Genomic DNA, 26,607 nt, shown 5'->3' with positions numbered 1-26,607 from the left:
AACACAGCAGAAGAAGGCAGTGCAAATACCACAAACCCCTGCTTCTGAAAACCATCTGGCAACGATGGCAGTAGGTGCCACTGAAAGGTCCCTCTGCCCTGGGATATCCTGTTGGCTGACTGGCAATAGCGTAACTGCAAGTTTGCCTCATTCTTTGATCTTAAAATCAGTACAGTCCAATTCTATTTTTAAATCTGCATGGTTCTGGAGGGTGAGACCTCTGAGCCCCTCACAATTTAGGGACATGATTTCTGCCAATTAACAAAACCTTTTAATTGAACTCTGGGAAAGTCAAAATAGTGCTATCATATGAAAAGGAGAGATTCCCCAGCCATTTATTACTAAACCAAGTCGGTGGACAATTTATATTGGTATCCAGTATGCAACATTAGCAGACGGGGCAAGGGACGGCAGCAAAACAGGAGTCCTGACAATGAAGGTAATTACATGCTATTAGATGATAATATCTTATATTAGATGATAATGTCTTATAATAATGTCTCCCAGCCTTGTCAGATGGAGATCCTTTTATGCCATGACCCAAGATCATGTGAACAATGGCTTTTAGAAATTATCTTCTTTGGAGTAACTTCAGATTCTCTCCTTGTGCCCATGATTGCCCCATCTTCTTCTCTCTCCTTCTCTTTTAAGACTTCTGTGTCATCATTAATTAAAAAACTATTTTTAATTATTAAAATGTCATCTTGATCTTAGTCACATTAAGTTGTTACACCTCTTGGAACCAAGCTTTGCAAATCATTTGATTTTCTTCCAAACAGGATAGATTTTAAGTGGATGGGGTCGCTACTTGCTCCAACCCTTCCAGCATTGAGTGCTACAAAGTATTCTGCAAAAGCAATAGTTTCTATTTTTCCTTTTATTTTATCTGTGTGCTGCCTGCTAATTTCAGCCCTTCCTTCCTGTTCTCCAACCTCCGGACATGATTAGCCTGTACTCTGAATCATCTGACACGGCAGGCAGCATCCCAGAGGGTCAGCGCTTTGTCATCAGAAGAAAATAAGCCAGGCTTAAAAAAAATCTGGTCTTCAACTTTAAGTCAATGTTTGAATGCAATTTCAGCCTAGCCTAAATCCACAGAACTTTGACAGTCCTTTCCGCACTCTTGGCCAGAGCAACACAGAGATTTGCAATTTAATAACAACAATAGACTCAATGGAAAATGAAAAAAATGAAGATACATCTAGTGCTTCCTTCCAAAAAAATTCTAATCAACCTGAAAAAATAGGAAGATTTCCTGCGGTTTGTGTGTTCTAATGTAGATTGATACAGGCTTTTTAGAATTAGACTTGAAAGCATCTGTGCTAGCAATGTGCGCTTTTCCAGGAGAAAGACATGGTGACTTTAAACTGGAGGTGTCAGGGTCCCACCCCTTGTTTCATTAAAGACGCTGCTGGTGATCCAGGGGAAGCCTATCCAGCATCCACGCAACAAAACTGCTTCTCTGGCTTTCAGTCATCAGTAAGTACAGCGTGGACAGGAATACCCGACCCCTTCAGTGAGGTCTGCTGAGCTCTGCAGGGCAAGACCTGCCTCTCACTGTAAATATAGGATGCACCCTACTTGCTGGTGTTGGTTATGGGCTGCTGGTGCTGTGGTGATGCAACTGTCAAACAAATAACCTCACACACTAGATCCAAATCAAGAAACCTAACAGCTGTGCTTCTGCAGGCACAGGATTTTGGTGGTTCTTCAAACAGAGTGTCTGGATCATTGGTACTGAACAAAGTCAACTGTCTTTAACCATCTTGCTCCATCCTCCCAGTAATTAAAACCAGCATGTTACTTGGCCAACAAACATGGTATACATTACTGGAAGTCAATAACACATTACAAACATGTAGCTCTTCTTGTTTGTATACATTTCAAGCACAATAAGAACAATGTAATTAATACTTGAATGCAGAGGATTTTCTGGAAGGAAGATAAGGATATCTATTGGGATAAAAGAAATGTTAAAGAATATGCATATTGATTGACAGAAATGTATACGGAGGGAATTTCCTTCAGTTGTGTCTGTAAATTGGTTTTACTGATTGCATCCATCTTCATTATAATAGCAAGAAGGTAACATCTGATAAAACATAAGCATTGAGAAAAGAAAAATGGCTATTTTCTCCAGACCCACTGTCTGGGACTGTTCCACTATGCTAGCTTCTTTAGATAGGACTACAGCCAACAATCTTTTCCAATGAGAAATTCACTGATCAGCAGTATAGCTTTGAAAAACAAAAACAACCAGCAACCCACCAACATCCAAAAACTATTTTCCCTGCTTCTAGAACAAAATGTTGTAGAGGCTTCCAGTGATAACTTGTTTTAGCTCTAAACAGAGGCAGAAGACAACTGCCAATAATTAACCTCTTACAGGAACTGCAAGCTATTTTATTTCCTCTTTAATAATACATTTATCTTTAAGTCTCTCAGCAGTTTTGAAAACCAGATAGTCCTTTCTGGTGACCTGAGTATCAAACATACATGTGCCAAAAGTAATATACTTAAATGAGAAGTTGCCTGGGACGAGAACCATTTTTATGGGCTGAGTGTGCATGGTGTCTGGATTATCTCTATGAGGCTTAATCAGACAACCTTAGAAACAACAAAAAATGTCAGCAAAGACTACTCTTCTTTTCTTCAAGTAACTCTGTTAGCATTTTCTACTCTGCCCTTAAATCGGGTATCTTGGTGCCCAGAAGGGTTTGACCCTGGCTTTTAAATCAGTAGCTGGTGCAGGCATCGCTTTCTTTGCCTGAAGGGTTAAATGGACTGACCATAATCTTGGCATAACGAAGAGAGAGAATGAATGGGAATGAATGAATGAATGAATGAGTGAGTGACTGAGTGAATGGAGCAGCTTATCTGCTCCTACTCTAGTCTGTTTAAAGAGAGGGTTGTCATTTTAATCATTCAGGAAATCCTTTCCATAGAAGAGTCCCCAGATCTGATGCGTTGCTTCTCCTTTCTGGGTCTACCCAGGCATATTCAGAATACCTGTCCTGCTTCCACATGGAAAGGACTTTGTTGCTCAAGTTAAATGGAGAGTGTGCAGCACCGTCGCTATAGAAGAGTCAAAGAAATAGAAAGGACTTAACTAAGGTGATGAAGTAGAGCATTACATGTACAGGTCTTTAAGGAACCAGCAGCCAAATAGAATACGTAACAGACCTTTTGAAATCCTGACATATCTCCTTAAGCTAAAGAATATAAAAGAAAACCAAATCCAGGTGTACCTCCCTCTTATTCTTTTCTCCCATGTTAATTGTGATTACAGTCAAATTACAGACTGTGAAATATTTTGCTGAGCTCACAAACACCTCTTTGTTCTCTCTTTTTTTTCCCTGCTCCATGAGATGATGAATGGAGGTGGGTAATGCAGCACTTCGGGCAAGTGAATGAAAGGTGTGGAGGGAGTCATACCCCTAGGTGCCGGTGGAGGAGGGAGTCAGAGAGCGAGACAAGCTGCAACAAACCCGCACTCTGATTTGGACCGTATTATCCCAGTCTGAATAGCTGCTTGTATGGCGTCAAGCCCTGTGGTCAGCCCTGATTGAGATATACATTCCTCAGCAAAGAGTGCTTACGTAATGCCTTTCGGTCCCCCCGTCCCTCTCCCTAGCTCCGCTTTGCCCATGGTTATTGCCCTTGGTGTTTGGTCGAGCTGCCAGCGTGACGGGCTCCGTGCACTAGGAGACTGGTATTAAAACACCTTCCCCTGTCAATGACTTTTACATTAACAGAAATAACAACTACAACAAAAGAAAGTGTAAAGAAAGAAATAATTAAAGGGAAATCTTACCCTCTTTTTAAAAAACTGAAAGGCTGAGCACTTCTTGACTGGAAATCCATTCATGTCTTTGTTGACCATTTTCCACAGTGAAGGGTACACAGTGATAGATCCAGTGTGGCACTTGCTTAGTGCATCTGCTTTCTTCTGTATCCCTTCAGTTAATGACAGAGCAAGACGGGAGCCTCACCGGCACAGCTCGGGCAGCTGTCCTTTACACATTCATCCTGCTGCACCAGCTACTGCAGCAGCAGCAGCGAGCAGCAGCCTTTCCCAGCTCTCGGTTGCAGCAGGCTACCAGCTCCTTAAAAACGTCCCCTAAATGCACACACTCCTATAAAAGCCTGTGACAGCTTTCAAATAACAGGCAGCAGATCTCAGGCTAAATGGGTCTCACACAAACCCAGGTCCTTCCGTCTGTCGGGTGCTACTGGTACCTCACGCTTCATAGGCAGCGAGGCTACTGGGCTCAGTTCGCTATTCCTCTTCTCCAGGTGATGTGATTCACTGCCGCTTGAGATGAGAGCTGGGTTTGATTGTGCAAATTCCAGTGGGAGCTGCAGTTCGGCAACAGCAGGGAGGGAGAGAGAGAGAGGGAGGGAGAGATGCACGGGCTCACAGCTGAGCACAAATAACCATACAAAGGATAGGAGAAAGGCTCGGGGAAAGAAGTGCTGAAAGGCAATATGCTCCCCTTGGGAGAGTGACAGCAATAGGCTCTTGTTTTATATGCGGTATATGTGGACAGTCTTTGAGTGAAAAGAAAAGAGACATGGGTTAATCATATATATATATATATATATATATATATATATATTTTACGTTGCTTTCCTTGCAATGATTTAGACTGTGGTACTTTGGAAAAAAGCCCATCCAATGATCAGTGTAATGCTGGGTTATGTGACAGGACATGTTGTAGATGGGGAAGCTCTGGAGCTTCATTGTGAAGTTCAATGAGCTTAAGGGAAACTGGTGGTTCCCATAAAGTACAATTACCACATCTGATGCAGATAAATGTAAAGAAAGCAGTCACAGACAAATTTGTTCAGATATTTCTCCTTTTTTTTTTTCTGCCCTAGAAACAGAGATATTTAGATTTTAAAACTAGAAAGACTATTTCATTACACAAAAATAGGGCTGAAAAGGATCTTGAAAGGACACCTTGTCGAACCTCCCATTTATTAAATTTAATTGAGGTACATTTCATCAACCCCAGTGATTCCAATCACATGTGTTTAACTAAACTGTAAAATATCATTTAATTATGCTATATTTTCCAACAAGGTCTGAAAAATAAAATAGAGACTTCATCACTTTCTTTTGTCTTCTGTTCCAGGTTAATAAACCTCTGTTTCAAGAAAGGACCTTATTTCTAATATTAGTCTGGCTTTCTAGTTCTAGCCATAGCTTCCTCTCCAGCCTTTCTCTCTGAGATCTGTCAGCCCTGTAGTACAGAGAAGTTCCCCTCATTTGAAGATACTGGTCTACTGTAAATTGGTTACTTCTCAAGCACCTCTATAGTAAGGTAAATGGACTGAGCATTTCACATTTTTCAGCAGAATCTGTTTTCACTATCCCTTGAATACATTCTGTCATTTTTCCCTGCCCTTTTCATCCCTTTTTTGGGAAGATCCTTGAAAAATAAGAGCATGTAAGCTCTCCATGTTAACCCCAGTATATTTCTCCTTATTGCATTTACAGGTGAAACTATGAACTTACACCTACTGCTCTGGCTATTCCATAGAATATCCCACTATTTTTGTCCTGGGTACCTAACTGAGACCCCCTGTCACAGTGTTTGCAAGCTATGCTATCCATTCAAAAATCCCTTCCCTTCCCTTTCTCCTTTCCCTTCCCTTTCCTTCCCTTCCCCTTCCATTGCGGCACTTGCAGCTGTTACAGTGGCAATTTAATACAGAAATACTCCTTGGGACCAGGATGAAAATTCTGTTCAAGACTGCAGGGGGAATGTACAACCCCACCACAGATCACAATTCAGAGTACTCCCTTGGGAGTTGTGAGTTCGAGGTCCAAGTCACACAAAAGACATAATTTTGCATTTTGGCATCCTTAAAGGACTGTCCGGAGCAGTGGGCTGAAGATCCAATATCTCATCAGAATTGTTCCACTTTGGATAACTAATAAAATAGTCACTGGAGCAAGGAGAGAGGGAATTTTCCACTCTGCCCCTCTGCCTGCAGCTAATGGATTTCACCAAGCAGCAATTCAGCCCAGCCTCTGAAAACTGCCCAGCAATTCAGACTGCCCAGCCAGAGGCGTGTTGGAGGGTTTTTTAGAAAATCTGGAATTCTCAACACGTCTCAGTGAGAGCTCCCTGCACTGAGCATCCCCTACATCCAGTCACTAGCAATTTGGGAAAAAATCTCTCATTAATCCTTTCCTGCACTTTAGAGCTGTCAGGCCTATATTCTGGTGCTTATAGATAGAGAAGTAGATAATGGTGAGTTTTTACCAGTGGTATCTCCCAGTACTCTATTCTGAGCACCATGTGCTTTGTCCGCTCATCTGATATGCAAGGAAACTATTGTTCAGAAATGTCTTTCACTTGGGCTAACCGGCCAGCTTGCTGTGCACTTACATTTATTTTTGAGATCTTTGATGTATCCCGCCACAGCTTTGATCTGACTCTCAGCCTCAGATATTTCTCCTGAGGGCTCAGCACGATATTCTCTTTAACAAAAGCATTTGTGATGCTTCTACCTTTTCTATAAGATTTCCAGACTACAAGCTGAAATCTTCTTCTCCTTCCTCTTTCCAGTGCTGATGGTGGTGGTGATTGCCTGCGTGAATATATCTCATGGCTCCTGGTGTCAGAGACTTGGCCTCCAGATCCTCTTCGCTATTTATTTTGTTTGGATGTTGGCCTATTATCAGCTGGACGAGCTAAACTAAGTACTTAATTTAAGCATATTTCCATTAGACTTAAAAAAAAAAAAAAAAAAAAGGCCACGACAAACAAACAAACAAAACCCCATCTGCTTTCAAGCTAGCCTGATAGTTTTAAAGTACTGCAGGATATGTTTTTTGAGGCAGGTACATTGATGTCTGGGGAATGTGCTAGGACACTACAGTTGTATCGTGCAAAGCCCTCCTGGCCTCTCAAGAATATGCATATTTTGATAGGATTTCTTCTTAGCTGAAATCCTTTTGGCTCCATGACCTCAAGGGATTTTATTTACCAACTATTTTTTTTTTTAATCACAGAAAACAGAAGTGCGACTTGATAGCTGCAGAGCGTTTATTTAGCACACGTGGGCAAAAGTCTTAAAAAGCAGCAGAAAAGGTACCCCACACGTTTGTTTTTCTGCCAGTAGACAAAGATTTAAAGCCAGAGAGATTTTCCTAAGGAAAAGTGTTACACTACATTATGGTGCCAAAAGCATGGATTCATAATTAAACCTGATATAAGCATAAAACTCCATGTTCACTGCATTTAACTGCAATCAAAAGGCATAAAAATTGAGTAGGAAAATCAGAACTTGAGCCAAGCCAACCCCCTCAGCAGCGCTTTATTGTGACTGTCATGAAAGACCAAAGGCTTTCATCAACTTGGTGGCCTGCCAGATGTAGCAGGCACTTTAAACAAGTCCTACAGGTACTTCATGCTTTAACAGCCTTTAGCAGTTTCCATTAAACTGTCATATACTCACCCAATGATAAAATAAGTTTTTTATTAGGGCAGTCAAGAAAGTAATGCAGAATTTTTCTAGTAGCAAAATTTTGGAGAGTTGAAAAGCACACAGTAATACGTAAATCCCAATGAGGCATCCCCATAGGAGACCAGGTAAGTTTTTTCATTGCAGATCTTCCTGAAGGAGTGCTATAAACTCAGAGTTACATAGTATGTGGAAGAGCCTAGGCATGGACCAGAACTATCATACTGCTGGGCCTTTTACAAACACAACATCCTAATAATTCCCTTTGCCTTTAAACACTTAAGTGCAATGTAACAGGTAACTGGTGGTAAAACAGACCAGGGTATATCAGGGAACAAGTATATCATATTGATAAGTCTGATCAGCTACAGGCATAACAGCCCTGCCTAAAAAGAACGTTGAATGTGAAGTCTCAGGCTTTTAGTATCACAGCCCTTGGTAAGGTTCTCTTTGCCATACTTTCAACGTTGCCTGCATCTCTGGCATGGCCCAAAAACCTGTGTTGCAGATCATTTCTAGTATCCTGTCAGCTACAGGTTCTTACACAGACTCTCAGAGTTAGTGAGTGCTTCTTTCCTACCCTCTCATCCTTTTCAGGCAGGGAAAAGTGGGTAGCTTCCAGCAACTGCAGACCTGATATTTGATGTGGGTATCCAACAGTGAATGACACAGCTTATTTCCTGGTGTACCATTGGAACAGCTCAGAGTGTATGAAAAATGAACAGAGAAAATGAACATTTGACCCTTTGACCTACCTCCAGAAATGAGACTAGTTGAGTCTGCGCATGGCTTTCATCTCAGCTCTGCCTTAGGGCTTAGTTGCTCCTTTAGCTGCCAGCCTTGTCCACATCTACCTTGAAACCTCATGGTGTGGGCACCCCTCTTACACCACTTCTCATTTGTTCTTTATCACCAACACACAGCACTCATCCCCAAAATCCTATTTGTGTTTGCCCCTGTTCTCCACTGCCACTCCTGATCATATGCGTTGCAAAGTGCTCCTCGTTGGGCAGATTTTCTTCATCTGTGTTTGCTCCTTGCTCTCCAGGTCACTGGGAGGAATGGGGAAGTCAGAGATGCACTAACAGCCCCAACGTGCAATCACCATGTTCACATACCAGAAACTAGAGCTGGTGGTATAATGTCTAGCAATAAAATATTAGTGTAAATAAAACTGTTGTGAAGAAATAAAAGTGTGTTTAGCACTTTGGAAGTTTTCTCAAAACTAGCAGTGTGTTCACTCTGGGTGTTTCAGCCCTGTCCTCTTCTTTTGAGGTATTTCTGGGGCTCTTCTCAGTGCTGTCAAAGGTTTGTGATATTCAAATTTGGTTTTATTTAGGGGAAAACTAAACCATGGTGGGACCCTAAGAAAGTTATCGTACTTTCCTAATGCAAAATAACATCCATGGTATTGTAGGAAGAGGGAAGGAAGAGGATAGGGGAATTTCCTCAGCTGTGAGAGTTGAACAAAGAAGAGCCTTCTGAAGAGTGCTGCTCAGAAATATGGCATGGCTGGAGCAGTGGGCTAGCCACCGTCAGAGAGCTCCAGCCCTTCGTCTGAACTGATTGACTATGCTGATCCTTTGCAATCTGTGCTGGCAGAATTGAAAAGGAAATCTAACAGCTCTCCAGCAGTTCAAGCTTCTTAAAAATGGCTTACAACAGTTTTTGTTTATACACAATATCAGAAGCAATCTGAAGGTCTGATAGTTTGAAAGTATTCCAGGCCTGGAAGCAATTGTTCCATATTTCATAGGTGAGCTGAAATCCCCATCTATGCGGCCACATGTAGTTCCCATTTTTAGCCTACAGAGAGTTGGAGATATAAAACCTATTCCACAGGAAGAAAATATCCATCTATATCCTATAGGCCGCTAAACAATCTCCAGAAAATAATGAGTTTTGCCTGCTGCTGACCTGAGCAGAATTCAAACTGTGAAAATTTCTGTGACCATGATCAGTCAGTTTAGCTAAATAGCCTATGCGGGTAGATAGTTTTTAATTTTTGCATACTTGACTTTTGCTGTTTGATTATTTCAGGCATCTCATTTCCTTGAGTATTACTTAGAGGAGAGATGAAAACAAAATGATACATGAAACCATGAAATAAAATAAAACTAGCTTTCACATAAGAGAGAGAAAGAGGAGATCTGGTTCTAAAGCAAGCAAAATTTCACTGGAATAGACAGAGATGCTTTGTTTATGCCAGGACTCTTTTTTTTTTTTTTTCCCCAGAAAAGTCCAATCTAAAAAAGAAAAAAAAAAAGCCAGCAAAGAGGAAGGTCATCGTTATTACCACAGGCACTTAATTAGATTCCCTGATTGTATCTTAATTGATCTGTAAGGTTTCTCAAGATAGGGGAACAAAAAGCATTAGGGGAAAAAATTGAATTTCATGGAAACCTTATCAAGTCAATAATTTTCCCTGGCTTCTTTTGCATTCCTTGAATCCATTCACAAAGGAAAGCCTCCCTGCAGCCACAGCAGCTCCTTCAGAGCACAGTCTGCCGGAGTCAGCTCTGGGGCTGAATGAGCTCTCGGTGCCGCTCCCCCTGCGGCTCCCTCCCATTCATCCACAGCTCGCAGCCTGGTGCACAGCATCTGTGTGACACCAGCCAGGGTCGCTGGGATTTTCCTGGCTCCTAAGGAAACGCTGCTCAGTGTGCAGCCACGGATGAACAAGCAGAGCTCACCAGGTAGAAGGAGGCATGCAGGAATGTAAAGGCCCTTTAAGATGAGAAAAAAAATTATAATTAAAATAAAGGTCTTACCATGAGTGCATTTCACTGTTTAAATCACACTTATTTCTGCTGCTATACTCAGGGATAGGGCCATGTCCTGACGTTTCCTGTGGTGGGGTTTTGTCGATGGTCTGTCTATGTGAACCATTCAGTTCCCAAGCAAACGGTAATTAAGTCCAAGTTGTGAGAGATTTAAACGAGGTCTGTGATGTGTTGGGTGGGGAGGGGAGGTGGGTGGAGGTTTAGCAGCTGCCCTCTTTATTTGAGAAGATAGGACTGAAATCATTAATAATACCTAACTACTGAAAGAGGACTTGGTCTTCATTCCCACCAATGACACCTTGAGCACGGAGGCATTAGTGTTTTTAGATGATGTTTAAAATAAGCAAGCTCTGTGGAGGACACTGACATTTTGCATGGATTTGGTAGTCTAAGCTTTCTACTACAGGTTTATTTAAATGTGTGTATTTTGTCCAAAAACAAACAAAAAAATCACAGCTAGGACATGCACTTATCTAGGACATTTGCCAGTGCTGTCAAGGACAGTTTTATGGGAATGTATAAACAAGTCCAACCTGGAGATGCTGTTCATTTTCCTCAGCGGGCTCAGCATGCATGCTTGAGTACTCATGCTGTGGAAATCTGCTCTCTCTGTCTAGCAGGTTGAGAAACGAATTATTGCAACCATCCCTCTAGGCCAAAAAAATCCACTGATTGTTACAGTAGCTAGGTCTGAGCTCTCATTGCCCTTCACTTTTCAGGGGACATTTTTGTCTGCAGATCATCTAGTGTTCTCATCTGCTCGCTTCCCAGGGTGGTGTTTCTGCCCTAGTCACCTTTTTCACTCGTACCACAGAGCCATTCGGCACGAACAGCATTTACCACCCTAATAAAACTCAGCGACTAGTGCACTCAGCTTCTGCTGTCCCTTCTCCCTACTCAGCTGGCCACTGGGGAGTACCTTTTGACATCTCCCTCTTGATTCCTCTTCATTGTGAATTCTAGGTCAGTGCCTCCACATTCCCTGTAGTGTAGCAAAATTTCCCGTTTATTTAAAAAACAAACAAACAAAAAACAATTAAACTAGAATAGAAGTTTTCCTGTTATATTCCCCAGCTACTACAGTCAAGTGAATAACTGCATTTAATTTGGGGCCCCAAATTTCCTTTGTTTCACTCTGCCTCTGCTGTACAAAGCCGAGACAAATTTCCAAAAAGTACAAAGTCGATATCATGTAGTCCACCTAAAACGGGCTTGCTTAAGACTGTTTGGCACAGAGGTGAGGAAAAGACTCCGATGGGACCAGCACCAACTTAGAAATATTCCCAAGAAACCTGATCCCTCAGAGGGATCAGATGAGTCACAATTACTCATTTGCTCCTTCAGATGGCTGGGGAGGGGGACATGGGGTAATAGCCTATTAACATTAACTCATAACATCTAAAAATTGCAACAGCCCACATGCGGGTCAGTTACAGTGGCTGCCGTGTATGGGAGACAGAGCCAAGATCTACCCAGTTGCTTCTCTCCCAAACTCGTATCTTCGCTGACTCCCGTTGCAGTCAGACCCAAGGTATGAGCTGTCTGTGTAGGAGTGTTTCCAAGTGGTACTTCTCCAAGGCACAGTGTAAGCAACACTGACACACACACTCTGCTAGTCCAAATCATCAGTTAGCCCTGCAAAAGGGCAAAATGAGTGGCAATGCTGGCTGTTTTTTGCCCTGTATCTCAAGGTCTTTCAGCCAGTCTTTATCTGCTCGGAAGACCTGGGCTGAGTAGCAGTGGGGTCCACATGACCATTTCTCAGTGAGGTAAATTGGCTATCTAGATGACAATGCTTTTGGCAGCTTAAAGACCAAAGAAGCTTGCATCAGAAAATATTTAGGTACAGGCAATTTGAAAAAAAATCAGGTACCATTATGACTGAATTACCTGACTCTATCTTCACAGGAAACTCAGCTATTGCAAACCTCCATTTATAGCAAAGCAAATTAAAGTCACTAATTGTTTCATATGTGCAATGTGGGAATTGCAGTTTCATTTATAATGAAACTTTGATTACACCATAATTGTTCTGGCAGAAAAATGTCTCCATTTTCAGAGGCCTCTGCTGCGTTTTCAGACTGTGTCCATGTCTGCAGTAGTTTTTCCTTTTAAATTCCTTGACTAGCATTGTGCAATCAAATCTCTTTAGGCCTTCCCAGAATTGTGATTCATATTGTCTGATTCTCAAAATCCAGACAAATCCAACAGAAACACTCCTTTAGGTGGAAGAGCAAACAGAAATGCAGCGTTATGGAGAGCCTGGTAAGTCCTGAGTGTTCTGTGCAGAGTCCCAGGGGAAATATCAGCTCATGCTTTTAACTTTGTGCTGCAGACTTCTGCACTTGATGTGTCCTCTAATACTTCTGCTTTTACCGAAAGCCACTATTCCCTTGCAGAAGGTGCTTCTGCTGCTTCCTTCTAGAGCTTATCTAGTAATTGCCTACAAAGTGTGAACATGTCTGCACTGAACACCTGAAATGGAAAGACATCATTGGAAAGACCTTTATTAACTGGTTCCTAAGGTAATTAAATGCATAAATCATGTTCCTCGTGACTTTCTCCCTCCTGTAATGTGTTTTGCTTCACACTCATCCATGAAGATCAACTGACAATGTGGTTATTGATGTAACTTTGCATGTTACAGTTGAGATTTCTCCTGTCTGTTTGCACCAGTGAGACAGTGATTTAGGACTCTGAACCCTTTGTAGCTGGAATCTCATTTTCTTGGTTTTCTATGTCCAGCATCTACACACCTGAGAGTTTTATAGAATCATATATCATAGTAATAACTGGAAGTTTACCAGCTGTGCTTCCTTCTCTAACTTTTTCAGTGTCCCCTCCTAGTACAAAGGAAGACTTTAGTTATCAGGTGGTGCGAGAGGGGAGAAACTCTACACTCCTAGTTCCATAGAAACCCTAGGGTAGCTGCACATAGCATGGTGAAGGAAGACCTGTAATTAATGTCAACAGATTTGGGCATGAAGGTACTGACAACACCATGTAATTGTGGCCCAAATCTGGGATACTTGCTGCTGAGACCGAAGGTGTTGTTTCCATGTCATTGATACCAGGATTGAACTGTGAGGTGAATATTCATATTACTGAAGCGAGAAACATTTAATTTCCTCAACATCAACCCTCTGCAGTCTAAAAGTGTGAGTAAAATGTGTCAGGCCACTTTCTGTGTGTACTTTTGTGAAATGAAACAGGTTTCCAAGATATGAGAAAATTAACACCCCCAAACAAAGCTGTTTTTCCAGATGACTTCAGCCTTTCCATATTAACCACTATTCCACAACAAGACTTGCATTTTTCTGAGTAACAGTTGTAGGCAGTGGTAGTAATACTCTTTAGCATCTAGCTAGCATTACTAATGAATTTTTATGTGTGACACACCTCTGCATAGAAAAACTACTGCATTGACATGAAAATATGGAACCATTTTAACCTGGATAATTTAGAAGCTTTTCCTCTGCTTGCATTCCATAAACATTAATGGCTAGGTAGCCTGTGGAAGATATGTTTCACTGCTCATGTTACGAGTCTCCCATGTGACACAGGCATTCACTTCTGTATATTTGAGCACAGCACTGAAAAAGTTGTGTCAGTATTTTAGATCTCAGTGTTGTCAGCTGGAGAAACCAGTACTTCTAAAAGTCTGTTTATTCCTACATAAGATATGCCATCTTCTGAAACTCCCAATGCTGGGAGTCTGGTGCAACCAAAAATCTGTCTTTGAAATTCTTTCTTACATTTTGCATTTTTAACTTCTTCTGTGCAGGTTTTTTAGAAACCTTATATTCTTCCTCCATGCAATTCCAATAATTATGCATTCATAAAGTCTGAATTTATAGTAGAAACATCTGCATGAATGTCTTGGTATGTCATACAGTTTGAGGTAGGCTAAAAAACTCCTTTGATCAGTTATAATAAATTTATTGGTTCAGATAATGTAAAAATATCCATTAACAATTAACATTAATGCTGAGGCACATCCCATAATTGATTATGTCAAATTGTATTCTTGATCAAAAATACAGAGATGTCTGAAGAAACTGGAAAAAATATAATTGACAAATTTATTGTAATCTATCATAAACCAAATTAACATATGGAAAATTATTCAGATAATTCTTTAGGAATCTAAAGGGAATTCTTATTATGTTAGAATGTCATAAGCCAGACACTGCCATGAAAGCCATCAAAAGAAAGAAAGGTAAAACTAATTAAAGCATTTTCAGTAAAAACACTTTTCATTACAGAATTCCATATGTCAGAACTGAAACTATTCACAGAAAAGGGTTGATTTTAGTAAGTCTTGGGATAATTTAAATTCCAAATTGTCAAAATAACTCTTTCTGATTCTTTAAAGAAAAAGTTTTCTGTGACATAAAATTCATTTTTTTTCTCTTGAGCAATTTTTATTAATACACCATGAAAAAGGTTTAAATAAATCATCAGGAAAAAAAATATTTGGATTGCAGCAACCATTTTTTAATTATTATTGTGACATCACACAGAATTTCAATTTTTTCTCTTTGTCCTCCGTCAGCTTTGAAATCTCAAAAATTCCTGCAGATCAGAAAACTGCTTTGCATTCAGCTCTTATACAAATGTCAGCATTTGAATATCTCAGCATACCGTACTGCTGGATTTAGTTAGGAGTCATAAGACAATGTCAGTATTGTGAAACCTATGCAAAATTGCAAATTGTTTATTTTGGGGCATATTTTTCACTGTGTCTTTTCAGATAGATATAAGTTTCTAATGTTTAATGTTTTGCACTCTTTTTTCTCTTAGTGACCTTATCACATTTTATAAATAGCTGTTGTATGACTTGGGGACTTTCATTATCATCCAGTGATAGACAGTTGACCCATCAATGTGCATTTCATGTGCAAATCCTCTCATTTTCTGTTATATATTTGCTTCCATGATTTATTTTTTTTAATGCAGTTCCTTGATGATAAGTAAATCAATTCAAAACCACAACTAATTGACTGAGTTCCCTACATAAAAATGCTTAATACATCAGTTTTTTGTACTGCATCCTCCCAAATGCCAAGAGGAATGTTAAAATTCATACCATATTTAGGAGGGTAGCAAATTTGGGCTTGGGCATGTTTAAACAGAATTTTTTAAATAATATCCATGGAGGTAGGTTCTCAACTGCTCCCTGCTAACTTGTATATCTTTAGTTAATACTATGTTGTTGTCGTGGCCAAAGAGAACATGTGTTTTCCAGTAACAGCTCTGAAATCAGTGCGGGGACTACATGATAAAAGCAAATCCTTAACCTTTACCCTTTATCATCTTTATCATCAAACAAACCTAAGAGTCAAACACCTCTACGAAGACTTCTGAGTCAAAGGCAGCTATCTGCTGTATCAGCTTCAATTTCCCAGGGGATTAGGTGGCAGGTTTTTGTTGTAAGCACGATAACAGCCCGTTCCCAAAGCGACTAAGGCTTTTGGTGAATGAGGCAACACCTGCACTGTGTGTTGAGGCAAAACACAAGTGCATTCATGGTTATGGGCTGGTAGATGCTGAGATGTAACAGCTTTGAGCTTGAGGCCCTGGCTTCTCAGGTTTTGTTTTATTCAAACTGCAGACAAAGCAATTGCCCTGGATCCCATGCAGATGTATCCAATGTGACTGCAAGAAGGTCTTGCATCCTTTTCACCAGCAGCAGACAGAAAGGTCCTCCTTGTACGTACAGGCAGTGCAAGACCAGACACTAAATGCAAAAGGCTGGTGCCCCCAGACCAGCAGCACAGGGCAACTGTTGCCAGTTCTCCCATCAACTGGCAGAACATTTCCCTCTTGTTTTATCTAGTGGAGGGCTTAGCCAGTTACTGCTCATGGGGCAGGCATCAAATCTGTGCAGACACCATATCACTGATGCCACTGTGTGGCAAGGGTCAGAAAAGATGGACATGCAGAGCCAGGAATCATTAGCATACTGATACATATCTGCCATTTATTAATGAAGTAAAACTCACATGCAGGCTCAGCAGGATGACTGAGAGGACAGAGTACTGCATGAGAGTGCTCTTAGGGCAGACTCTGACCCTCTCAGACATCTAACAAACAAAGGAACAAAGACTCAAAATCATCAACTGTTCACCCTACCAAGAACAAAGAGTTGCCAGTGCTGCTTTGTCACTCACTGAAAGATCCTGCCATTGGCTACAATTAACTGCATCGACCTAGCTCTTACTTTGGCTGAGGTTTCAATTTCTTTCATCCATAGTGGATTAAGCCTCGGACTTAATCAGAAAATATTCAAATCTGATTGAGTTTTCTGCAGGATCTCGGCAGACTTGAATTAGAGCTATGTAGCATTTAAGCTAGAATGCTTGAACTCACTAAGTAACCTTCCAAATCTCCCTGCAAATCATTCCTGAACAAGAGAAATGTTATCTCTCTTCAAACAAACCATTGCCCAATCTGTCCTTAGAAGAATAACTACCTTGTTCTTTAGCTGGGACATTTTTCTGATGGACTGTAAAGGGTTTCAGGACTGTCCTGAATACCATGTGGATTCCTAATGCACTGTATTCTTAACTGAATGTCTCAGAAAAGGAACGGCTCCATCTAAAATGGCTGACACTTTCAGTATACTGTTTCCTGGAAAGAGGCACCAGCACAGCTTCTTCAGCTTACAAGCATCCAGTCTGTGGCCAAAAATGTTCTAATGTCTTCCACCTCTCCACAACTGCTGGTTTTAATACTCCCTGCCCCGCTAGGTAGGAATTCAGGAAAAGACAAAACAAAAATACATTGACACTTATCTTAGTGGGGTGCAACTGAGTGCAAGGTGAATATGCAGCTACACTTGGCATCTCTGGGGCAGAGTTTTAAAAGGTAATAATTTAGCAGCTCAGTCAGCAGTAACACATTAATAACTGAATCCAAAGGTAAGGTATCTTCAGCTTTGTGGCCTTACAGTGAGCAGTAAGTACCAAGGTCCACCTCTAGCCAGCCAGCTTGCTGTAGTGGGAGAGGAGATTTTGCACCCATACACTTAAGCTGTATTCAGGACAGATGTCTCTTTCACACAAGCTTTTGTCATGGCCTTGATGTCATGTTAGACGTAAGAAAATGATTTCACACGTGTAGCTGCATGGGAGCTGTTAGAGGCTGAGCATACACATCTGTACATCAGTATGTGAGGCTGTCCATCCGAGAGATTTGCAAGCAGAGAGGGTTCTGACTGGAATTTGCCATCCACCTTCTACCCCTGAATTTTGGTATGTGTAGTTCTGGCCTTTGCTTAGTACTGTCTCCTCTGAGCTACAACGTCAAGGGTTAAGAAGGTTTGGTATATCTCAGGTTAATGCTAAACGATTATCTAGATACAAGGTGTTCTTAATTAATGGTTAAAGCTATCTCACTAACCTTAGGAACATGCATCCAAAATTTGAGTCAAAGAGGGCCAGATCAGTCTTGTAATCCAAAGACACTTTGCCACCTGATACAGATCCAGACATAAGGGTGAGCAGGAGCCATAATGATCACAAAAACAATGGCAGAAAATATCATCAACTGCTCAGACTTCATCCAGAACAGTTATGTTATGCTGTGTTATGCTTCATAGAATCATAATTCCGTATGTGCTTGGGTGAAATATTCTAATGTTTGGCTACTTCCTGTCATTATGCGTGAAATACCATTTTGTGATGATAAATATTGAGCCATAAAGCACTGCTGAGTTCAGGAAAGATTTCTTGTTCTCAGTCTGTTCTTCTGATGTTACAGCTGGGTGACTTGGGACTTATTACGCACTGCTCTTTCTTTTAATCTAGTGTACTTAGCTTCAATGTCAATTTTACACACTCCCCCTGGAGCTACATGAAAAATGAAGTCTTGATCATTGCCCAGTTTTATGGAAATCCAATGCGAGCAATTATGAGCTGAACCCTGAGAAGGTCACGTTTGTAAGTAAGAGCAAATAAGGGAGCTCGGTGTGAGCGACTGCCCTGTGAGCAGCAAAGACAAAACAAGATGCAGACACACCCCACTGCTCACTGTCTCCACAGTGCTTGCTGAACCAACGCCAACTATCACCTGCGCTCCAGCACAGCCTCCCCATGCCATTGCCCAGCAAGCAGTGCTCCAGGTGACAGCGGTTCTGTGACAGAGGAGGAGACAGGCATGTCAAGGAGCAGGGCCAGTGAGTACCCTGTAACCTGGGTGCCATTCCAGCTGGAAAAAGATTCTCACCCTCTCCCACAGGTCTCTCTGTCTTTGATCTGCTTGAGCTTTTGACAGCTGTGGGATATGGTTACCTTTTCTGAGGGGTTTTTGTTTGCAAGCAAAAAAATCCACATCATTTCAGTGCTTGTGTCGTATTGAATTATTCGGGCAGGAAAGGACTTAACAGCTCTCCTTTCCTTATTTTATCTTGTATCACCTGTATCTCATTTCTGCTCTGTTAGTGCATTTTATTTTTTACCTCTCTGCGTCATACCTTTAAAATTCTCCCATTTTTGGAAAAGTTGTCAAAAGGTAAAAAGTGAAATAAGGCATAGAAATTGTGCAGAAATTGACTCATTCCAAATGAAAATGCCTTTGATGTGGTATGATTTTAAAAATAATCTTTTTTACTATTACTATTATTATTCCAGATCCACTATTCAGTTTCACAGGCTTGAAATACACTGATTCTCATGTGTCCTAAATGACTTCAGAAAAGGTTTGATTTACATTTACATCTTGTTATTTTAATTTAATTTTATTTATTTTATTAGTCTTTCAGGAATATTTTGGTAACTGTCAAGTGTCCATAATTTACCACAATAAAAGACTGGTGAATGAAGAGAGGTATCATTTCCCTCTTTTAGACTAAATAACAATTGCTCATTAATATACATAAATGTGCTGAGACAACTACTTCTGAGCCCTAGATTTAAGCAGCAGAGACCTCAACAGATCTCCTGTGGACAAGCTGACTTCTAGCATCGCTCACATTGAGGCGTTCTCATGTGCCACACTGAACTGGAAGAAAATCTTGTTTGCTAATGGATTTAAAACATAAAGCTTGTTTGCTTATATTCATACAAACCAAAAAAGCATATTCAGTAAAAGTCTTCTTAAATAACATTTAGTGTGAACATTTCACTTTTTTTTTTTTTTTTTTTTTGTGTGTGTGTGTGTGTGTGTGTGTGCCTTTTCTAGCTTTATAGCCTTGTATTTGGACTAAAACAGATGTTTCTTCTGTTCTCATCTGGTAGCTTTTCTGATACTAACTGGGAAAGTGATAAAAATTGTAAGTATGTAGTTTATATTTGTGAGGTGACTGACAAAAATGCTGTAAAAGGTGGGGTAGTATAGGTTAGGATTGACAGAATGTTTACAAGGCATGTGGCTTTGTAAAAATTCTGTCATATATATATATATCTTTTTTCATAAATGTTCATTCCATACATCTGCTATGTTACTACAGGCAGTAAATCTGTTTCTCCTTTCTCATTCTTTTCTTCTGCTGCATAAAATTTCTACAGTTCATATATAGTTTGGCAACCACAGGGATGATATTGAAAAACAGGGAGAGGTATCTGTCCATATTCAGGTACTTCTGTATGCCAGGAGACTTGGCATTTAATAGTCGACAGCTGATTTCATATTTGATGCAGATTAGTAGTGCTTCAGACCTAGCATCTCTTAACCCGTATTTGTCCATTAAGTAACGCTGACTTTTTTGTAGTGCAAACTAGCCAAATGATAGTTTCCCAGGCTTACAGAATTGCTCATTATGTCACCGTCATTGTCCTATTTGTGCCCTTGTCTCTGGAAGTAAAAGGACCTGCAATTCCCCTTTGTGCTAGCTGAGTCTTCTTTTAAGGGGGAGAAAAAAATAGAGGACTTTTTTTTTTTTAGCTTCCTTTAGTCTTTATTTTTGTTGTTGTCATTAAATAGTAGCTTCTACTTTGATGTAATAACATGGAAATGCAGCTAATTAAATCCAAGCATTGTAAAATATTCAGTACTGAAAAGGAAGCTGCCACAAAATCCATTTGCAGAGCATATCAAAAGGAAAAGAGCAAGTGTAACCTGGAGAAATTAATAAAAATTGACCAGTGGAATCTCTGAGATTAGATTCAAAAGGCTGTGGATATTCTCCAGGCCCTGATGTATTAAACAAAGTGAACCTTTTAGGTTATGACTTGGCCCTAAATGAATGGGATAATTAAAACCATGATAATATTTATTCAACATAGATCCATTTAATTTGGAATAGGACTCATTCATTCATAAGCATGTAGAAGTGAGATCTGCTGGACGTGACTGTATAAACTGGGTTGGGGAGCTAAGCATTTTTAGCATTTCTTTTCAACCACTCGGACGGGCGTCTTACAAACTCAGGGTGCAGAATGGATTCAGCCCAGACTGTATGGAGAAGCAGTGGGCAGCTGTGGGATTTGCCTCAGTGCACACCTGCAGTTGTAGATGGTGTGCCAAAGTGCAGGTGTCTGGGAGCACCTGGGGCATGAGCCATCACCAACGTCTAGATGCAGGCAGGTAGCAGTTATTTTCCCTCTCATACACACAGTGTACTTGGGGAATTAAAATGTAGATTTAAGGAATAAAAAATGGTGGAGAAAACAGAGACACTGATGCCAGAAATGAAACTACCACAGGAGCCTTATACTACAGGTATTAGACTAAGTAGTCAGAAGTACCTGAGTTGCATTGGTATTTGTAGGTCTATGTTCACAGTCCTCTAAAGTGTTGCTGCTTCTTTTTCTTCTTTCACTTCAGTCACATGCCTGTAAAATGTTTTGCCTGACTTGGCAGAGAAATACGCTCCTCTTCTTTTCTATGCTAGATTATCAATTAAGTTAAAGGCTTCTCTGCCTACTAATGAGAGAAGGAGAGGATGAGCTTTCACTGAGAACTTTTCTTTGAAGTGAAAATCTTTAGTAGAGCCCTCTCTTTTCTAAGGACGCTATAATCATCTTGATGGGAGGAAAAAAAAAAAAAAGAGAGAGAAAAAGAGTGGGGATTCTGTCTCTCTACCTATCTTCCTCCCACTCTCTCCCTCGTTTTCCCTCTCCCTCTCCTTTATGCATGTGCACACACACACACACATAATGAGCTATGGAAATAGCAGCCTACATGTATTTTCTGAACTGCATGTTTACATTCACCCAGGTATAGCTATTTCTTCCAAAAGGCCCATACCTGTAATACATGCACAACAACAATCACATACCATACTTCAAGGACTTTAGTTTTATTCTTTTTAGTTGACTTTTATGGTTTTGACCTTTATTTTCTGCACACATCCTGTCCCATCTTTTGTAAATTAATTTTATAGACACAAATATTTGCTCTAAAGGAATTTGGAATTATAAACACTTACACTCAAGGAGACTTTCTTTTAAACATGAATGCTTTGGTACGGAAATACTTGCATTCTCCTACACTTAGGGAATAAAATCTGTATCTTGTCTGACCGCATCCAGTGAGGCAGCACAGCTTTAGTTATAATTATGCGCCATAATTCCCTGTGATAGAAGTATACTGACAATAATCAATTCAAATGCATTCAGATAAATATGTTTAAAGTAAATGCATATTGCTGGAGGATGCTCATCAAGAATAAAAAAAACCCAAACCCCAGTAGCCTAGTTACTTGTTGGGAATAGCTCTCTCTGCCCTTATGCTGATATATTCTTTGGGAACAATTTAACACCGTTCCTAGAATTAGCAAACATTTCATAATCACCTTCTTGGGAAAGAAATCTCTCCGTAACACTCAGGTTGATTTTGCAGGCATCAGAGTGTAAACAGCTCATGTTCAGCAGAAGACAGGGTGTTGGGGGGGCTCTAAAGCATAACCTGGAGACGTCAGTCTCAATTCCCTGCAGTGGACTACATTCTTCTTCTTCGAGAAGGACAAGTGAAATCCTGATCTCACTGAAGCCTGGGGGTGTTTTGACAGTGCCTTGCCCAGCATTCAGTTAGGGGGGACGGCTTCATTTCCATTGCAGGGGGGAGCGGTGAGGTGTGTGGGGACAGTCAGGTGCTGCGGCCCTTCCCTGGGCCACCCACCTTGTGCCCGCTGTAGCAAAGCCCCTCTGGCCACTCTTGTTCTGCTCGGTCACACCCCCAGGCAGTGATGTCTACAGGCAAAATGTGTTCTTTTTAAGTGAGATTAACTGCCTGTGATAGTCAGGAGAGATTGCAGTGTGGTTTGTAACCCTTTCAGTGTCCCAGGACAAACTCCACGGAAGCCCGTCCTGCACGCAGGGTGCTGCAACTGCTGCTTGCAAACACCTTTGCTATTGAGATGGCATGCCAAGAGGCATGGACAGTGATGACTGAGTGTCCATCTGATCTATTGTAATACTTGATCATTATTCTGTCAAGTGCCCTGTAAGACGAGAGAGCAGCAGAAAGAGCCTTGGAAAACTTGTTCTTGTAAAAATATCTTTGATCTCAATGTTCAGTAATTCCATAGCTGCAAGAAGGACCAGAGTTTATAAGCTTTATTTTATTTGATTATAGAATGGTCTGAGTGAAGGAAATACCTGGAAAACAAATTGAGTGAAAACTTTACTTCTGATACTGTTCGCCCAGTGTCTGAGACCTTAAAAAGAAGAGCTGACTAAAAAACCCACCACTTTTAATTTAAATATATTTTTTTCCACCTCTTTTCTTTCTCTGCAAACTTGAATATGATGAGAGAAGCTTTCCACAGTTACAAAATACGTTAGTTGATTATAGCTCATTTCCTGGACCCCATGGATCCCTGCACCTCATCCTGTTAGTAAGCTTCCCCAGTAAATTCATTGCTTTTCAACTTGAACCAAGGAAGGCTTTTATGATATTTTATGCTAAAATATGTTTACCTGAAGTAATTGCTCAGAAGGGATCTACAGGATTTAGACTGCTCAGAAGGGATCTATAGGATTTAGACTGTGATATCCGAAGGATTTAGGCTGTGATAGTGCTCTATGTCTCAAAACAGAACAAGGAACTTATGACCAAATGGCTCTGTGGTAATCTGATTGGACCAAGCTCTCACGTTATGTATAATATCATGCATGATCATACAGCTTATTGATTTCCTGTAGAATTTCTTGTATGCTCATGTTATGGTACTGTTCCACAATCACCGAAATTCTTGGAATGAAAAGTTGAAGAGAATTATACAAAATTAAGTAATGCTTTTGAGCGTATGTCTTTCATACACCTGAAACTAGCTAGTTAATAGGGTGATTTGTTTGTTGCTGGAAAGGTGAGGGGAAAAGCATTTGTAAGACTAACCTCTCATGCAAGGATAAACTAGGTTAATGGTTTACAAAATGTTCTGAAGAAAGTAACACTTTTACCTGCAGGGTTTTATGTAGGCATGTGAGAGGTCTGTTTGCAGTACTGGAGGGTTGGCATTTGGTGCTTATGTAGATTTATACCTGCAAACCAACCCAGTAGTGATTCGATGCCATCAGATTAAATTTGAAACAGATTTCTTTGCTCTTTCCAAGTGAGATAATTTTTGAGAAGCCCTCCTGGGTGAGATTAGACTTGTTCCTTTTTTAACCTCCACACCTTTTAAACCATATTCTTTCTATAAAGACATTTAAAGGGTATTGGTTAAAGTCTAAGATTCCTAAATTCTAGGTTATTTGTCTGTATCTAGCACAGAGATCTTGTGTGGCCCAGAGCTTATTATCTAACTTGTTATGTTCCTCAGATTCATTTACTCTGAAATTCTAAATTTGTCCGTCTCCCAAGTGGGTAGCTAAGGATTAAAACTTCTTTTCACTCTATGACAGGATATGTTGTATGGACAAGAGTGGGCTGGGAACTTCAGTTCATCAGTCCTCAGAGATGACAAGTAGCCACATCTTCCACTGACTGAGGAGGTGTTGGAGAGAACTGAACATCTCCTGGGAGAGCCTGGAGAATCAAATCAGAGCAAAAATACAGCAGAGTCAGCATAGATACACATCCATATCTACATATATATGCACGTCTACACACCCATATCAGCCAATTAGTCTGATAAACTAGCTAACATTCTGTCAGAATTGTTTTTGTTATGAGTATAAAATAGCTACATAAATCAGCCATTTCCCTTCATTGCAACCCCAGTCATTGCCAGAGAACATATTCCCTTAGGCGCAGTAGAAGCTTTCCCTGACCCCTGTTTCCAGGATTGCTTTCTGGCGAGTTCTTGCTATAAGAAGCTCTGTTTTTCCATCCCAGATGAAGGTAACTAAGCTTATCTTACCATCTGTTTTCTTCTAGTCTCTGGTGGAACAGCTTTCAAGAGGTACAAGGAGGCTTCTGAGACCACGTTCCTTGGCTTTGGCTATGGTTTGCCATGTGGCCAATTGCCTTGGGCAACAGCTTCTAGAAACTCCCATTCTCTCTTGCTACAAAGGGCTTTAATTGTCTTCTGCTCAGTCATAATTGTGCCTTGCACATGTGGCAGTTTGACTATAGTCTCCAGTTGTATGCCAATTAAATTCTCTTTAGATGCGAACAGCCTGTGCACAAGCTCCAAAAAATTGTTAAAATATATGCTAAAAGACTTTACAGGATAGAGTTTTTACAGACACAGGGCCTGGCCTGGCCTGACTCTCCTTCAAGTTGATGCAAAGAAACCCACTACCCTCATGTGATCTTATTTTTGTTAAATAATAAGTAGAAAGAGCAAGAAATTCATAGACATGTTCAAGCTGGTTCAATAAAGATATTTAGACCCTATACAGAGAATTTTCTTCTAAGTATCTTATAAAGGAACCTTAGAAATGTTTCTGTTCAGTTACATTTAAATATACCATGATGGGATGCCTTCTAAAGTAATTGTTTCCTGCACGCTGTTTGCAAGCTAAGCATCAAGAGACAAGTTATAAGTAGCAATAAACAAACAAACAAACAAACAAACAAACAAATAAAAGGTTAGGTTAGGTTAGGAAGCCCAGCAGTCCCTCAGACTGTACCACCTGTGCAGAAAGACAGTGGCCACAGCTTAATTGTTGCTTGAGCACCTAATGGAGATGAGCACCAAAAAGATATTCACAGCTTTTTCTCAGTAATCCTTTTGAAAAGAGGAATAAAAAAGGAACAGTGGTTGTTAAAAGGGAAACCAGAAAACACTGTAGGATCAGCCCTTGAATAAATATGGTCTGGAGTTCATTAAACTCCACACACCTCTGCAAACGCTTCCCCTAGTAACTAAGGGAAAAACATGCTCCTCGTTACTTTTCCTACTAGAATAATTACAGTATGTTAAGGCACAGCAAGGCAGGTCACAGCAAAGCCTGTTTGGAGTTTGCATTTCAACTGCATATTATGCACTTGCATTGTAATATATTCATACTGACAGCATCGTTAGGGTGAATTAATCTAAATTATGTCTAGACGCATATTTACAGCAACAAGCATCATAGACTGCTTGGTGGCTGACTGCTCAGAGGAATTAACCATGAAAATCCCAGGCATAAACCTTACAAATAAATGACTAAAATGATAAGCAGAAGAATAAATTAGTTTAGGCCATGATTCAGGAACAATACCAAAACCTTCTCCATATAATTTTATTAGTTTATGTGTTCGTTTACCAGTTTACCAACTTTAATTGTGAACACCTCTGCTGGAGAGACATAACCCAACTGTAATGCTGTCACAGGCTCAGAAGCCAGCACGAGAGTGCAAGGAAGTCACAGCAAGTCATTGGAAGCATTGCATGACTTCTACTTATGTGCAGTTAAGTGCCCAGATATACCCACACTTTGAAAGATTTTCATGAACATCCTATGGCTATTTTAAGTCAGGTGTGTCAGGAAACTTAGCTATCATTTCAACATTAGTAAAGGTAAAGTCATGCATTAGCATTGTTCCACCACTATTGGTAATGCGGGAAGAAGGAGGCTTGCAGTTCTTGCTGTTATTATTTATTGTTTGTAAGAGCAAAGGTTTTAGGAGCAACACTGATTACTTTTAGCAATTCCCACCTAAGATAATCATTTTATTACCCAGCTGCAATGAATCCACAACACTGCCAGTGCAGCATGTAATTAATTGTAATTTTATAGACCAAGTATGCACACTACTTCACCCTAAACTCTCTGTGGGGTAGAAGCTTGCAAAGGCAGGGCGATAGACAACATATGAGAGGTTTGGAATTTTGCCATCACTGGAGCCGTGGCTCTCAGGAGAGCTCTTGGGTCAGCCAGGCATGCAGGGGACACCCAACCCGGAGGATGTGTGGCTGAGGAATCCCCATGTCACCAGAAAAGACCATGCTGCTGTGTCACGATGGCATTCCCCAGCAGCGACATGAGGACAGCGTGTTCCCAGCTCCTGGGAAAATTAAATGCTT

At 40.5% G+C, this 26,607-nt stretch overlaps 1 protein-coding gene and 1 long non-coding RNA gene across 4 annotated transcripts in view; both read right to left on the bottom strand.

Annotated features, from left to right (window-relative positions):
* Window positions 1-11,256, bottom strand: part of LOC308191431 (uncharacterized protein) — a 58,382-nt gene extending 47,126 nt beyond the window's left edge. Inside the window, exons 1-3 of one of the 3 annotated variants that reach the window (XM_080583807.1) lie at window positions 10,251-11,256; window positions 8,235-8,531; window positions 3,815-4,359 (exon numbers count right to left, since the gene is read on the bottom strand). In XM_080583807.1, coding sequence (XP_080439933.1) covers window positions 3,815-3,883 — 69 coding nt within the window. In that variant the 5' untranslated portion in view covers window positions 3,884-4,359; window positions 8,235-8,531; window positions 10,251-11,256. Of the gene's footprint in view, window positions 1-128; window positions 3,076-3,814; window positions 4,360-8,234; window positions 10,198-10,250 lie in introns of those variants that run through there. The other 2 variants (XR_013947979.1, XR_013947978.1) reach the window with 2 other exon arrangements.
* An 11,260-nt stretch (window positions 11,257-22,516) lies between these two features.
* LOC308191438 overlaps window positions 22,517-26,607 on the bottom strand; it is a 71,763-nt gene continuing 67,672 nt past the window's right edge. The window contains exon 3 of the long non-coding RNA XR_013947989.1: window positions 22,517-24,176. This is a non-coding gene — a long non-coding RNA (uncharacterized lncRNA). The remainder of the gene's footprint in view (window positions 24,177-26,607) is intronic.

The sequence above is a fragment of the Anser brachyrhynchus genome, assembly GCF_964034855.1.
Source record: "Anser brachyrhynchus genome assembly, chromosome: 3".
Taxonomy (NCBI): Eukaryota; Metazoa; Chordata; class Aves; order Anseriformes; family Anatidae; genus Anser; species Anser brachyrhynchus.
Note: the sequence above shows the minus strand (reverse complement) of the source record. Positions and strands in the feature narration are given on the sequence as shown.